General features: G+C 39.0%; 1 protein-coding gene across 1 annotated transcript; it reads left to right on the top strand.

Moving 5' to 3' along the window:
* Positions 1 to 255: 255 nt before the first annotated feature.
* Positions 256 to 16,154, top strand: BTBD1 (BTB domain containing 1). Its single transcript, XM_074600909.1, has 8 exons — positions 256 to 763; positions 7,012 to 7,168; positions 7,714 to 7,819; positions 9,415 to 9,612; positions 9,877 to 10,069; positions 10,632 to 10,719; positions 14,626 to 14,772; positions 15,677 to 16,154. Exons 1-8 carry the CDS (start codon positions 360 to 362, stop codon positions 15,833 to 15,835), a joined length of 1,452 nt encoding a protein of 483 aa, XP_074457010.1. The 5' UTR covers positions 256 to 359; the 3' UTR covers positions 15,836 to 16,154.
* Positions 16,155 to 16,166: the final 12 nt, after the last annotated feature.

Genomic DNA, 16,166 nt, shown 5'->3' on the forward strand with positions numbered 1-16,166 from the left:
ACGTCTGTTCGGGGTATTTTTTTTCCCCTCTTCGCAGCCCTGGAAAGCGCATTCCCACCGCAGACACGGCTTTTGGACGCCTTTTTAAAACTAACAGGGGACACGGTTCCGAAACGCGGCCTGGATGAGCCGCACGACGCCTGGAAGCCCGCGCTCCCCCTCAGCCGCCCCCGCTCCCCTCACCGGCCGGCGGGCCCGCTGGCGGAGGGCGGGCAGCAACGGCTCCGCCGCGCGCAGGCTCGCTGCGGCGCATGCGCGGCGCAGGGGAGGCTCGCGGCTGACGTCGGGCAGCGCGGCGGCCGTGCGCGTGCCGCCGGCGGACGGAGCGGCCCGGCCCGGCCCGGCCCCTCAGGGCGGCGATGGCGGCCGCCGGCGGCGGCTCGGGTCCGCCCGCGGAGACGCCCGCCGCTGCCGCCGCCGCTGCTGCTGCCGCCGCCGTTGCCGCGGAGGCCGGCGCGGTGCTGCAGCGGGAGCCGCTGTACAACTGGCAGGCCACCAAGGGCTCGCTGCGAGAGCGCTTCGCCTTCCTCTTCTCCAACGAGCTCCTCAGTGACGTTCACTTCGTGGTGGGCAAGGGCAGCCCCCGCGGCGGGAGCGGCGGGGCGCCCCCCGGGCCCGGCCAGCAGCGCATCCCCGCCCACCGCTTCGTCCTGGCGGCCGGCAGCGCCGTCTTCGACGCGATGTTCAACGGCGGCATGGCCACCACCTCGGCCGAGATCGAGCTGCCCGACGTGGAGCCCGCCGCCTTCCTGGCGCTCCTCAGGTCAGGCCGCGGCGGGGCGGGGGGTCCCGGGCCAGCTGGGGGGTCATGGGCCGGGGGCATCTCGCAGCGTCGTTGGGAGGGAGAGGTCTCTCCTTAGGCCGGGCCGGGCCGGGGGCTCCGCTCGGCCGCCGGTGTCATCGCCTCGCTCCGCCGCCCCTCCTGGCTCCTGTCCCCGAAGAGCCGCCGTCTGCGTGTCGTGGGGGTAGATGCAGAGAGAACGCCTCACCACCTTGTGAGCTGGCACGCAAGGTCAAGCCGCCCCCCCACCCCGATCACATTTTGGTTCCTTCTTGCTCTTTTCCTGCATCCTTTTCCCAAGGGAAGTGCCCCAATTTTAGGGCAGTTAATTGTCCAGTCAGTACTTTGATAGTGGTGGGTGTCTGGTTTGGCCTTTTGATTCCATTTGTGGGTTGTTTGTTTCTTTGTTTTTCTACAGTAAGATGATGGGAATTAGTGGTTCCTCTGAGCGTCCATCCACCTTCTCACAATGGCTAAGAAGGGATAGAGGCTGTTATGCCAAGCTTTTAATTTCATTTGGTACTTAACTTTGAAATCTTACTCATCTTGCTGTTCACTTTTTCAGTGGTAGAAATAAATTGATATATCTTTTTACCAGAGTAATGCCCATCCTAATCACACTTACTATAGATACTTTTGGTTGGAGAGTGAACATGCAGCAGAATCCAGTTACTAACTGATTTTTTTACACACAAACCACCCAAGTGAGACCATGAGTGCAGTGATGGCAAAAAGTATGTAAAATGGGTTAGTGGTTTCTAATTTGGGCAGAACAGGATCTGCTGCTTTTCATGCTCGCAAAACTGATGAGTTTGTCTACCATTTCATTTTACTCCGTGTAGTGGTAAATACAATTTATGGTGTTCACAGAAACAATTACTGACAGTTTCTTTGTGCATCAGGCTGTGGTGTGGTAATATGACTAAACTGCTTAACCTGAAGGTTTTTCTCAAAGAAACTTCTGCTAGGCAAAATCTCTCTATATATATATGAAACAGGCTTCTGTAATGAATGTTTGGGAAACAAGTAATAATATTGGCTGGAAATAAGTATGTAGTGTCTCGAAACTTCCTGTAATAGAAAAAGCTCCAAAGTCTTAGCAACTTTTCTCTTTGTTTTGAGGCCTAACACTTAAGAACAGTGAGAAGTCACTTAGTCCTTTTAGTAATCATGAACACAGGAGGTGCAACAACTGATTTGAAAAAAAACCAGCAAACCACCATGCAGCAGCAATGTCTCACTGTTGCCATTAGCAAATGAACTGTATGTATTTTGTGGATTCTTAGCAAAGAGGTAGTGGCAAGGTGAAGAGTTTGTGTAGAAGAGTGCAAGATAGTGGGAAGTGTCTTTCAAGCACAATGGTTTCGAGGGTTAAAAGTGAATGACTGTGCACATCTATGTGTTTGTCTATATATATATGTGGAAAAAAACACTGGACAGTGAAAAGTTAATATAATGAGAGAAGTTTGGATAAAAATATAAACGTGGAAACAGGAAAGTTCTAAGTAGAGATAAGAAGGATGGTATTTGAAAACTGTAGAAGTGAACGAAGAGATGTTAGAAGTGAACAAAAGCCATCTTGGTAGAGCTGCTAGTACGTAATTGTCAGGGGACTTACATAAGTAAACTGATTATACTTGTATCTTGTCTAAATATCACCAGACTGATGAACTGTTGAATCATCTCAGGCTTGATGTCGTCTTTGGTACGAAATACATGGCAGCTTTTCAGGACATTCTTCCATATTATATCTATATTTTGAGCTTACATTGGAATAAATATACATTAGAACACCGTGTTAAAAATATATCTAAGGAGAACTTCTTTAATACAGACCAGTACCGGATGACTTCTGTGCTTGTATAGGCTGTTTTTAAGGTATAACAACTATAAGACAACCTGATTTTTTTTCCTGGTGTTGACCAGAAGAGACAAGAATTATGCCTTGCACTGTTGGCTGCTTTTATCTACCATTAGTAAATTGGTCAGATAATGATGGTTGCCTTTTATAGGACTTTTCTTTAATCTTTGCAAAGACAATTTGAAGTGTATTGGCTAGAAATTAAGTTGGGATCTTTGAGTACACATAGCAAATGAACGTCAAGGTAAAGGAAATATTTAAGTGATGCAAAATTTATAGGGATAATCTACTAATTATTTAATGTTCCACAGCTTGTTTCGATTTTATTCACGCGTGGTTTGTTAGGTCCTATCTATAGTTGATGTGTTTCATGAAGACCTACTGACAAATGCTACTTGTAAATTAAAGCCAAAGGAAAAGATTTTTTTTGATGAAAATTTTTCTGATTCTCTTTAAATTCATTCCATCTGTATCTGTCCAGTGAGACTGACTGTCATTTATGTATCCTATGATGTAAACTTTCATAAATGTTAGTGTTTTGTCACAAAATAGATGGTAGTTCAAGAGTTATGTTTATGGGTAAGAAAAAAGTAGTTAGGAATCGAACGACTTAAACATCTCATAGTCACCAAGTTAATATGATGTCTGTGGTTTTTTTATTTTTGTTTTGGATATGTTCGTACACAACTTAAAATCGGATACAGTTGCTAGCCTTTTCTGACAAGGGACTCTAAAGTAACAAATTTGTAGAGTAAAAGTATTTGAAAATAATGAACTGAAACTTTAATTGGTAGTACCGCTGTAATTCCAATAATATGTTTCAGGGTTTCTTTTTTCCCCTACAGAAAGTTGGGTAGTCCTCCTTGTCTGTGGGCTGAAATCTTAACTGTAAAGATGGGAAAAGGGGAACCTTTTCAAATTGGCTGGGGAAAGGGAAGAGAACGTTCTTAGAAAACAGTTGGCTGTACTCAAAGGCTTAGAAATGTCTGTGGTGTGTGTTTTGGTTTATCACCCAGTATTCCTCTTGCCTGATGAGTTTTCAAACATGAGACAGAGGAGTTTTTTACAAGCAGATGACCAGTTCAGTAGTTTGACAGATTGATCCTTAAGAGCTGAAATAATATCAGTCACCAAGTTTGAATCTGCTTCTCAATTAAACAGGTTTTTGGGGTTTTTTTGTATGCTTCTAACTGTACAAGTTGAATAGCAGTGATCAAGAAAATTAAAGTTGTCCCAATAGGATTCTGGTTTAGGGCTTCATTTTATTGTTTTTAATAAGATTTTTTTAAAATTTCATTCACATTTTACAGTAATTTAACTTGGCCTTTGATCATAGTATAAAGGAAAGTGACGACATGGCACAAATTTAGCAGTCTGTCTTCCAGATGTCTTTGCAGAGGACTTTGGCAAGCAGTAAATAAAGGGGTAATAATGACTAACTGGAAAAAGATTCCTGTGTGCTTTTATAATGATGACAACACTTCAGCTCTTGGGAAGATGCTAAGATTAGGGGAGAAAGAAGCGCTAACATGAGAGTAAGGAAAAGTGGCATAAAATGTATGAGAGGCTTATGTAAAGTGAATGATTGAGTGGTCACTTGAAAAAAAGGTTTGTTCTGGTCACTAGAAGTGTTCTTCCACTATGCGTATACACATGTGCACACCAGCCTGGATGACAATAAAATTAGTCAATGTCTAAAGAACAGTTTGTTTCTATAAGTCTCTTGAAGGGAAGGAGAGGAGGGAAGAAAGCAAGGGGGAAGGATAAGTGATCTTGAGCCCCACTGTGTTAAGTGGAGGATCAACAGTGGTATAAATATAAAGGTGTGCTAGTTGAGGTGTGCCACAAATGGGAGAGTTAACAGAGACAGGGCTCTTGGCACATGAGCAGAGGGATTTTTAGAGAGAAGACACACCTAGAGTTCCTCTTTTATGAGTAGATGAATGCATCATGATCATCCATCTGTATACTTAAGGGAAATAGGATTATACAACATCCTAGAGCAATGTACTTTATTAGCATTTTTCGTAGTTTTTACAGCTGCCTTTTAACTTTACAAATTAACACTTTTTAGTATTTGCACTGTTTGTACTGAAAATAGTGTTGATAACACGCCGATGTTTTAGTTACTGCTTGAGGTGCTGTGCAAATCTTAGTTGTCATAACTTGAATCACTTAAGTCCTGTTAGTTTGTCTTTGACACGCTTTCAGTTGGGGAGTGTCTCTTAATGTATATCCAGCCATACGGCAGGGGAGGGATTGGAGCATAGAGCCTCAAGCGTGTCCTTTGTGGGATGAAAAAGCATCCTGTAGCTCAAAGATCTCACATGAATGAAAAACCTGCATGTATATGCACTGTTGCCACATTTGAATTCCTGTCGTTTGGCCGTGTAATTGGTTTGTGATCATAGGAGGAAAAAGCCTGCAAAATTCCTGGGACAGCAAGGGTCAGAAAAGTGCAGTTTGGATCTGCACCTTGATTCTTAAGAAGGCATATTAGCAAGTGAACCACAAGCAAGATAAGCTCTGTTGTGTCAGTTCATTGGCTTCAGATTGGACACACTTAAGGAATAAAATCCAAATTACATTCCAATTTGGTGGATTTTTTTTTAAATTTTTTTTTTTTTTTAGGATTAGGTAAAATTTATAGTGTAGTTTGCATGGTAATGCCACTTTTTGTACAGCCTCTTAATGTTCAACTCTTACGTGATTTGGACTCCAATCTTCTATAAAGCCATACAAGGAGAATTAGGGCATTTTAAACAGATTTTTTTAAATCTTAAAACCAAAATCTAAATGCACTATTCCACTGCTTTAATGAACTAGTTGTCAATTTGAATTTGGTATACGAAACTGTACCTGTGAGATCTTAGTTTCTTAAAAGTAAATTTGTCGGTGATTGTGACTGGCAAGTCAGCCCGTCATTTCCATCGACAGATAATAGTTTATAGCTTTCATAAATCAGTTCTAAATGGACTGTACGAAACTTTTACTTAAAAAGAAAAAAGTTAGCATTTAATTAAATTAATTCTTTCTAAAGCTGTTTGATGTAAATCCAGTTTAAAGAATTAATCTAGAGCATCATTCACATTTCCTAAGTGATGTGAAAGCCGACAGTTTGAATAGATTGGAGTATTGTAATGGTAAATATGTACCTGTTGGTAAGTGGCAGAAAATTTAATGTGGAATGCCAGATTTAGTTGTGTGTTAACAATTACCAAGAATATACGAAATATAAACAGTGAAGAACTTGAGACTTTAATTCTAGGTTTCTATTACTTAGATCTCCCCATCTTGCAAACAAGTTTCACAAGTTTCTCCTGTTGAATACAGTCTGCTTATTGTTACATTTAAAAACCCTTCTAAATACGCCTTCTGACTCTACATATTGCTTGCCACTCATTTCCAGGAGGTTCTGAACAAAAAAGAAATATAAAGGAAAGGCTTGGTCTTCATTGTGGGGTTCCTGCTTTTACTGATGTGCCCTGGTTGATTATGTTTAATCATCTGTATGTTGGGACAAATGTATTTTTGTAAGTCACAGGCTGTTCTTGATTATTATCTGAAAAACTGATTAAATATTGCTAAGATATCTTCAGTGTCACCTGTAAGAAAATTTATTTTTAAAAATAAGTCATCTTTTCCATACAGAATCTTAAAATAAATCTTATCTTGTCGGGTCTCAAATAACAGCTGCTCAGGAAACAGGGTTTTTTCCTCGTTTTGGTGGAGGCTTCTATCTTTTGGTTTACAGCTCATGCTAAAATCTCAACCAATCATCTGGCCTCAAAGAGTGGAGACAAGCCAGAGTGTTTGCTATGGCAGGAATAGAAGAGTCAAGGTCATCTGCTTTCCTCTCCTCTGAACAGTACAGAATGGTAACTTTGACATAAGATGTTATCACAGTGTTAAGTCCTTGACACTGTTCCCCTCGTGCCAGGGAAGCAGTCAGTGGACGGTCAGTAAATTAAGTTCAGCAATATAGCCACGGAGGGTTATGTATTGACATTTAGAAATGCAGCTCTTCCTGGTGAATCAAAAGAGCATGCATTCGTATGTTAAGTAATTCTGCAGCTCAGCTGTTGTTTACAGTTTGGTAGCTATGTATAACTAGTACAGCCCAGAGCAGTCTTAGGGAGTAATACATATTTAAAACAAATGTATGCCATTAGGTTAACGTAATATTCTTTCTTCAGCCGTTTAACTAGCTTATTAGTTCGTAACAATGCTACATGGTCAACTGTTTTGTTGCATGTTCACAGTGCGAATCTTTGACCTGTTTTCTAAATGCAAAGAGACTGTTACATTCTGCTTGACTGCTCCCCTCAAAATATGTTCTTATGATCTGTATTTGTGTATTGATTTCTAGGTTTCTTTATTCAGATGAAGTTCAAATTGGTCCAGAAACAGTTATGACTACTTTATACACTGCTAAAAAGTATGCAGTCCCAGCCCTGGAAGCACATTGTGTGGATTTTCTAACGAAGCACCTCCGAGCAGATAATGCCTTTATGCTGCTTACTCAAGTAGGTAAATTTAAGTTTAGTCTTGATTTACTAGGAGAATCAGTATTTGGAGGGAAATGACCAAATATTACTTCATAGTGGGTTTGCTATCCCATAGCCTAATTTATGTATGAAAATGTCTTGTCGCTCTGTTAGCATTTTTACAGGCTAAGCTTCTTATTAATGTGGAGGAAAGGCTTTTTTTCCCTTTTTTCTTTCTTTTTTTTTTTTTTAACACACAACGGACTGGGACTTCAAATGGAGCCAGTTTATCTACAGAATCTCTTAATTGCTTTTTGATTGTTTTTTGTTAAGACTGCTTCGGTTCACTATAGCGGATTTCATGTGTACTTTTTTTTAGTTATATTGCCAAAAGTACAAACATAAGCATGAAGCAAAAATTGCTTGTAGTGAATTCTCATTAGTTATGTACTCCTTTGAGAATTTAAGTTCTCTTTAAGGTATAAACACAAAGAACACTTAGACAAATCAACCTATCCTAATTTAGATCTATACTAGAGTAAAAGTATTTTTTATGCTGAAGATGTATTTCTTTACCTTTTAAGGCTCGTTTGTTTGATGAACCTCAGCTTGCTAGTCTTTGTCTTGACACAATAGACAAAAGTACTATGGATGCAATAAGTGCAGAAGGCTTTACTGATATCGATATAGGTAAGTTACTTTGTGTGTCCTGAGCATTAAACTTCTGAAGAGAATTGTAGGGGCACGAGGAGACGTTGTTATGGTAACCCAGGATAGTTCACCTCCCCCATCTGGGTACATCTTATCTCCTTGTCATGCTAACCTGGGTTGTTCGCCTTCCCCTTCATCTGCACCCAACTTTACATGGGCACCAAAGCAACAGCCAACTGCGAATCTTGGAATTCAGAGAACAACACCTGCATTACATCAGCAAGTGTGCTAATGAGCAAAACAGGACATTGCATATGTATGATATTTCAATCAGTGCAAGTTTTATTATCCACCCCTGTAGTGCTTTCCTTTGAGCTTCACTCCTGAGCAGGGTTCCACTGCGTTGGGTCCCCATTTGATTAGTGTTGGTGTCCCAGGGCTCCCACCATGGTAACACTACACTTTCACTAAAGCCAGCGCTTTCACTTGCTGAGTGTTGTGCTTTGTCCCTGAGGGTTCCATACCTACTTTTCTCGTATAACAGGAAGCATACTGTTTTTTTGCTGCATGGTACTTCTTTATTCAGAGTTGCACAGATCTGGTACAATTTATGAAATCTGTTTAAAGAAAATAAAATCTAAACTGCTGGTTTCTATGTTTCATCTTTTATGAAAAGCTAGCAGTTGTAAATTTGCATACTTAATTTCATTGTTACTGTACATGTCTAAGATTTTACTCCAATTCAGCTAGTCTGGGTGAAAAACTCAGAGTGAAGGAAGGTATTCCAGCTGCTTAAAGAAATTGTAAAGTTAACTTGTGTTCAGTGGGATTTGTACCCAGATTGTGAGTGTTCATCTTTACTCTTGGTAAGTCCCCATCTGTTTTGACTTTCCAATATGATATTTTCTATGACTGCAAACATGTCTTGCTTAAATTCAGGGCATATAAAAATTCCCAAAGAAGACAGAAGATTCAGATTATGAGAACGCTTTTGTTTTTCAGGCTTTTGTTCTATGATAAATTGAGGATAGAATACCTATTATTCATAAAAAGCCAAAATGAGTAAGAAACACAGGAAAACTTGCTTTTGTAAAACACGTGAGAGTACCTTGCCTCACATCCCGTGTTCTACCTTCAAGCTTTGTGAGTGGCAAATACATCGATGTTTAAGATCACTTTCGTGTATCTTTAAACTGGTTTTGTGTGCACCACTGCTGCTTGTGTCTATAGTTGATCCAGATTGGTAGGTGGGTGAGAATATGACAATGTCATCATGAATAACTTGTTTTTTCAGTAGTGTACATTCACCGCCTGGTCACTTCCAGTTTCGATCTTGCCCTAGCCATGGAAATTCTTTAGGATATTGGTTGTCACTGCATGGATTATATATAGTTGCACTCTTAGGAATCAAGAAGGAAGTTCATATGCTGTCTTCATAGCAGGAAAATGATTTTTTAGTTTGGAGTCTATACACCATTGTGAGATTTCCTTACACATAAGATAAGTTGTCTTATTTTTTATGTCTTATGATGAATGTTCTTAGTGTTTAATTAAAATTTTAAGCTTACTTAATGTGTAGCACTGTTAGTGATTTGGATGAAAAACTGATCTAAATCTGGTAACTTTTTCTTTAGACACATTATGTGCAGTTCTAGAAAGAGATACACTTAGTATTCGAGAAAGTAGACTCTTTGGAGCTGTTGTTCGTTGGGCAGAAGCAGAATGTCAAAGACAGCAATTGCCTGTGACATTTGGAAACAAACAAAAAGTCCTTGGAAGAGCTCTTTCCTTAATCCGTTTTCCATTAATGACTATTGAAGAGTTTGCAGCAGGTGAGTTTTGGGGTTCTTTGTCTTACTGTTAGACTGCATTTCTGCGCTGCTCACTGCAAGTGTTTAGATGCCTAACATTCTATTCTGTTATTAATATCATACTAATAAAAGTTGTGATGCACAAATGAAAGCAAAACATTATGCAGAATACGCTCTGGCTGTTGGAAAATATTACTGTCATCTTCAGTTTGCGAATATGTGTGGTTTAAATACAACAGTTGGAGTAATTCTTCAAATCATCTGAGAAGTTTTTCCTTTCCACAGGTCCTGCTCAGTCTGGAATTTTGTCAGATCGGGAAGTAGTAAATCTCTTCCTGCATTTTACTGTCAATCCTAAACCTAAAGTAGATTATATTGACCGACCAAGATGTTGCCTAAGAGGAAAAGAATGCAGTATTAACAGGTTCCAGCAAGTGGAGAGTCGCTGGGGCTACAGTGGAACAAGTGATCGGATTAGGTATCGCTTTTGAAACAATTTGGAGGAGAGACAGAGAAGCGTGGGAAGAAAGGGAATATATTACTCAACTTTGACTTTTTGGCATAAGATACAGCAACAAACATGCTGGTTCTGTTTGGGCATGTTTGATATTATCCTTTTTTTAAAAATAACTTAGGCTGTTGCGCACATAAAATATAAAGTAGCAAAGATCAAAGTTCAGGAGGGTTGAGTGCATTCTAGAGTGTTTGGGTGTTACCTGCATATTCCTTTTTAAAATACCAAGTCTCTTGATCTGTTTTTATTTTGGAGGTATTAAAAAGGATCCAGTTGTTTTTTTTCTTTAGTGATACTGAATATCTTGGAAGATTAGCAAAGCTTTAACCTGTAAAGTTGATACCTTACAAAGCGTTTGTCTTGCTATTGAAATCTAAATAGAAAGTGGTGTTGGAAAAAGAAATTAACGTCACTTTCAGTTTATTTCCCTACTCTTCAGTGGGAGTCTTTTTCTTACTTGACTGGGAATAAGGTAACACACCCATCGCAGTTATTTAAATTCCTTTCTTTGCTTATGTTTTACTAGGTTCACAGTTAATAGAAGAATTTCTATAGTGGGATTTGGATTATATGGATCTATTCACGGACCCACAGACTATCAAGTTAATATACAGGTACAGTATATTCTGTTTAAATAGGCTTATGCAGAAACTACACTTGTAGTACTTGCAAAACGTTTGGTGTATATTTGGGTAGGAGCAATTGATAGGCCCGGAATTTAACCTGTATTTTGTCCCCAACAGTAGTCATAAGCGGATGACTAGGGAAAAGTAAGAACAATATGTAACCCTTCTCTCTTTCTCCTGTATTCTCCTGTCCTTCAATCGTTTTTAGTATAAGTGCTTCCTGAGAGACCGATTTGGTTTCTCTATTTAGTAGCTCCTGGTGAATCTTTCTTCAGGATACTTGTCTGGTCTAACCTTTAATTCCTGTTAGCTTTCTGCAGAGGAATTTCATAGCTTTGTAATCTGTTCAGTTGTGCACAAAGTCTGTCCTTTGTTAAAGTTTCTAGTAATTCAGGAATCTCTGAAATCAGTGACACAACATGTAGTGACTGATAAAAAAGCTCACTGTGTCATCAGGAAGACATTGAAAACAAGATAAAAGGTGACATTGTGTGGCTGTATGACAGCCAGGTATGCCCACGTCTTGAGTATTGTGTGCAGTTCCCAATCTCACACAACAGAATTAAAAGGTAGAGAAAAGGGTAAATAAAATGATTAAGAGGATAGAGCTGCTTTGTGAAGGGAGACCAAAAGGCTAGGACTCTTCAGTTTGTAGGGGAGAGGCTATGGGGAGGTGTGAGCAATACCTCTAAAATCATGAGGGCGATGGATAAGGTAAATGCAGAACACTCTGTTGTTCACCAAACCCCAGAATAATAGAACTAGGGGACTCTTACTGATACTAGCAGAAGATCAAAATGGATGAGAGCATTTTTTCAATGCAGAGGATACTAAACATACCGCCACAAGAAGCGGATATCCTGTTTTGAATTTGGTGGTATTTGAACATGTTCATTCATCAATAGCAGATTCTTCAGAAGATTCCAGAAGACACAGAAGTGGGGAGTGTACTGTAGCACCCCTAGTAGAACAGTTGTGGATGCTGGGGCAACAAACAGCAGAGCCCAGCCTTGTATTCTAACTCTCAGCAGCATCTTCTCTTGCCACTGTTGGAGCACATTGGGCCATTTGTATTTGTCTGACCAGACTATGTATTGATTACATTCTTAGCTTGCCTGGTACACGTATTGGGGCTTGGAAGCTTGTACTTGCCCAGAGCTTTTTTGGAAAGATTGCCATCTTATTTGCTACTGATTCAGTCTTAGGTAGAAGGTTGTATGTTACTGTTACTGTAATTACTTCTGTAAAGTTACTTCAATTTTAGGTTTGCTGTTTGTTTCTTCTGCTGGTAGATGACGTATTTGTATTGCTGTTCTCCAGACTCCTACGTGATAATCTTATCCTCCTGTTACTCATTTTATATCTTCATGCTATTTAGCCCACCAGACAGTCTATAGGGCTTTTTGCTTCTGCTGTGTTGAAAGAATGATTTAACATTGGTTTTGATGCTTTCGGAGAGCTGTTCCTAAACCTCCTTTTGGCCTACTTAATTGTATTTTTTTACATTTTAATCTGTCAGTTTGAACCTTTCTATTTTAGTCTGGGTACAACTTCATATTTCTATAGGATGCCCTTTTTTGTTTGTTTATTTCCAGTAATAGCATTTTGCTGATCAGCCATGCCAGCTTTTTTCACCTTTTCTCAAGCCTTTCCTAATAGGTGGTACTGTCCTTGGGCAGTAGTCTGCATGCTTCTTATAAGGATTTGATTTTCTTAATTGCTTGTTTTAGCTTCTTTTGAACAAACATCCTCATTTTTCTCTCTTTGAAATTTAGCACAGCTGTGGTGGATTTGCTTTTGTTGTTCATATGGGAGCGTTGACTCTAAGTATATTATAGACACTGTTACGTAGTGTTTCCATTATGAAATTTTGAATCTGATCCTGCTCATCGTTCAGCACCGAATCAAGGGTTGCGTTTCTTTCTACTGAGCAATTGGTTAGCAAGCTCATGAAATGGTCAGTGATAGCATCTAAAAATGTCAACCCTGCTTCATGTCCTGGTATGACACTTGCCCGGTCTGAGCGGGTAATTGAAGACACCGCTAAAATTTTATTTCCTGCTCTTGTAGCCTGTTTTGATCTCTCTTAGCATGTTGTGATCAGGACTGTCTTCTAGTAATATTGATCCAGCACTATTTTTTTTTTTCCTTTTTAAGTGTGGAATTTCAGTCAATTTGAATTCTCTTTTTTTATTGAGATTAATTTTTATTTGATTCTAAGCTTTCTAACAAGATTTTAGCATTCCGTGACTGGCACAGTTTTACTCTGTACTGCGTATTTCATAACCTGGTACTATCGTATCACATTGATTTATTAGGTGTGTGGGAAATTTTGTGAAAGACAAAATTTGTTACTTCATTCAGGGACAGAAATTCCATTGTCCCTATCTTATTTTGTAGACTTCTAGCGTGTGCTGGAACTGCTATTTCAGTTCATTTCTGGGCATCCTATTTAAGTGACAGTTTATTTGTCTTCTGTTTTGTATTATTTCATTACTCTGACCATCCTGTACTTAAGGATAGGAATTTTGTGTCTTTCTTCTTAAGATAAAAATGTTGTGCCTTTCCTCTTGTGGTGTTCCAAACAAAATGTATCTGGAATGAGGTTTTGAAGGAATTTGTTGGCTTTTCCACATTCCTCAGTTTAAAAGCTCACTTGCAAATTCCTTGATTTGAAGTGCCATCAGTTTGGTTTTCTCAAACTATGTATCAACGTAAATGAGTAGCAATTGATACTGAGGACCTAGCAGCTATACTATGCATATGTGGGGATCTTTACTTTTTATTAACTCTTGTTTGATCCTCTCGGCTAAATTCCTGTTAGCAGATGAGAGCATTTGGTGTGCTCCCTCAGCATTTTTGCTGGATTTATTTCATCTGAAAAGAATTTAGTTCTTGCAGGGCAAAACAAAGCATATTAAGTGGGAATGATCAAGAGATTCACTTGAAAAACATGCTCCTGATCCAAACTGAAAGGCTCATGTACCTTTATGGTTCAGATGAAGGCCATCCATCTGATACAGGTTCTCTTTATTCTGTAAGAATCCCCAATTCCTGATGAATCTGAAACTTTCTTGTCACAATCTTTTCAGACAGGTATTTAAGTCCTATGTCTTTACCTTTCTTCTTGGACCTGTATCAGTACTAGCAGAGCTTCAGAGAGTTAAACCTCTAATACTTGTCTTAAAATAGTGATAATGTTTATTGCAAATACATCTTTTATGTGAAAGGGGCTTAGGACTTCATCATTGTAGTCGTTAATTAGTTCAGCATTGTAGTCTGCTATTACTACATCTTAGCTAGTGATCCCTATTCGCTACTAAAATTGACGGCAAAAGAAATAATATGTAGTCTGAGTGTAATTTTTATCCTGAATCTAGAATAGAAATAAATTGTATAAAACATTGCGGCACAAGTTCTTGTTTTCTTTCAAGAATGTATCATTGACTGCTTATATTATCTGTAAAAACTTGTTTTTCAAATGAGCCACAGCCAGCAAATGTGATTCCCTCATGTGGGCTGTGCAGGGGTACAAAGATCAGCAAATCTAAGTTCAGGATTATATGTAGTATATGAAGGTCAGAAGCTGAAGGTCTAAGAGCTGTTCTTCGTCTCCCAAGCAAAGACTATAACCTGGTTGGAGCAGCGTTGAATCTAGCTCACAGATTGAAGACAGCCTGTGTAAAATTCACAAGCCATCGTTTGGCACGCTGCTGGGTCAGCCCTAATGGTATCGGGAAATTACACCTACTCTCCAGTTCTGAGATTGCACTATCCTTGCAATTAAACTGGGTGGAGTAGGCAAGTGTTTGCTTGTATCTTCTAATATGCGTATAATAAAAATCTTTCTCAAGCTTGTAAATCTAAAAATACTGTTTTCATGTTTTTGTACAGATAATCGATTATGAGAAGAATCAAACGCTAGGACAAAACGATACTGGATTTAGTTGTGATGGAACAGCTAGTACGTTCAGAGTTATGTTCAAAGAACCTATAGAGATTTTGCCAACGGTTTGCTACACAGCTTGTGCAACGCTGAAAGTAAGAATGCCTAACAGTGCAGAAGAAAATGTTATTTTGATGCAAGAATTGTTCTTTTATGCATCTTGTGATGGGAAAATGTCTTCTAGATCCTGAATTTATTTTAAGTTCAGTGCTAAAGAAGGTTGTATTTAAACTCCACGGTAACTTACAAGACTGCTACCTCTCTTTTGTGCCACAGCACAGAATTCATAACTGGACCCTTTGTGCTTTTCCACTTACTGGCTTGATGTAAGAGTTAGAATGAGTCCTAATGGAAGTCACTGGTTCTGTGTGGGCAAAAGCACTATCTAGAATATTTAATCTGGCAGCTTCCTATAAAAATTTAAGTTTGATTTCTTTTATCAAGGGTATTCTAACCACTAGCTAGAGTCAAGAAAGCTGAAAGGTTTGTTTTTTTTTTTAATTACTTTTTATATACTAGTGCTGAAATACAGGAAAGAATTATTTGTTCTAGGGAAGTCTCCCCTTAATGTTACGGACAAATTTATTTATTCAGTGTTTTCTCAAAAAATCTTTTAATATTCTTTTAAATATAATTCCCTATACCGAAATCAAAGTTGATTGGGTTGGGAAAAAAATGTTGCACACTAAAAGAAGCTGAGGCAGGGAACTAGGTGAGAATATAGACAACTTGTACGACAAGGAGAAATACAAGAAAATATTTGTTACTAGTTGGATAAAATCAAGTAGTTTTAAGTCTGCTGTCAGGGAAACTTTTTTTTGTTATTTAGACATAAGGCACTTGCTTCTGTTGTCTGTGATTTTGGGTTTGACATATGATGTAGGTACGTAAATCTTATAATATTAAAATGACCTAAGTCAGTAGTGTTTGAACTTCAACACTTCATGGGTCTTGCTGCCCACTTCCCTTCAGTTGCTAATCTCTTCTGATGTTTTTCAGGGTCCTGACTCCCACTACGGAACAAAAGGTTTGAAAAAAGTGATCCACGAATCTCCCACTGCTAGCAAAACATGCTTTGTTTTTTATAGCTCACCAGGTAACAATAACGGTACCTCAATAGAAGATGGACAGATACCAGAAATAATATTTTATACATAATTTCATATGATCATCTCGAATGTGTCAGCGCATCAGTGGACTTCAGCTCACTATTGGCGGCAGTTAAAAAATTATGTGAAATTACATGAATGTGTGAAAACAAAACTAATTTGTTTGAGAGGTACCAGAAAAGCAATTTTCTCTGCATTGTTAAAGGCAGAATGTAATTTAGCTTTTCCTCTTAACAAAACATCAAGTGGAGTAAGTACGCTGTATATTGAAAAGATTGTTTTAAATAGTAATTTGTGATTAATTGCTTTGTACTTTCACCCCTTCATTTCTCTTGTATTAAAATTAATTTTTTTGAACTGGAACATCATCCTTACTCATT

Source organism: Larus michahellis, chromosome 9 (genome assembly GCF_964199755.1).
Source record: "Larus michahellis chromosome 9, bLarMic1.1, whole genome shotgun sequence".
NCBI classification, from domain to species: Eukaryota; Metazoa; Chordata; class Aves; order Charadriiformes; family Laridae; genus Larus; species Larus michahellis.

Excerpts from the sequence above, each read along its gene's own strand:
- BTBD1 (XM_074600909.1), top strand. The coding sequence starts at position 360 with ATGGCGGCCGCCGGCGGCGGCTCGGGTCCGCCCGCGGAGACGCCCGCC. Across the intron at positions 9,613-9,876 it reads TATTGAAGAGTTTGCAGCAG|GTCCTGCTCAGTCTGGAATT; the intron begins GTGAGTTTTGGG and ends TCCTTTCCACAG. Across the intron at positions 10,070-10,631 it reads GGAACAAGTGATCGGATTAG|GTTCACAGTTAATAGAAGAA; the intron begins GTATCGCTTTTG and ends ATGTTTTACTAG.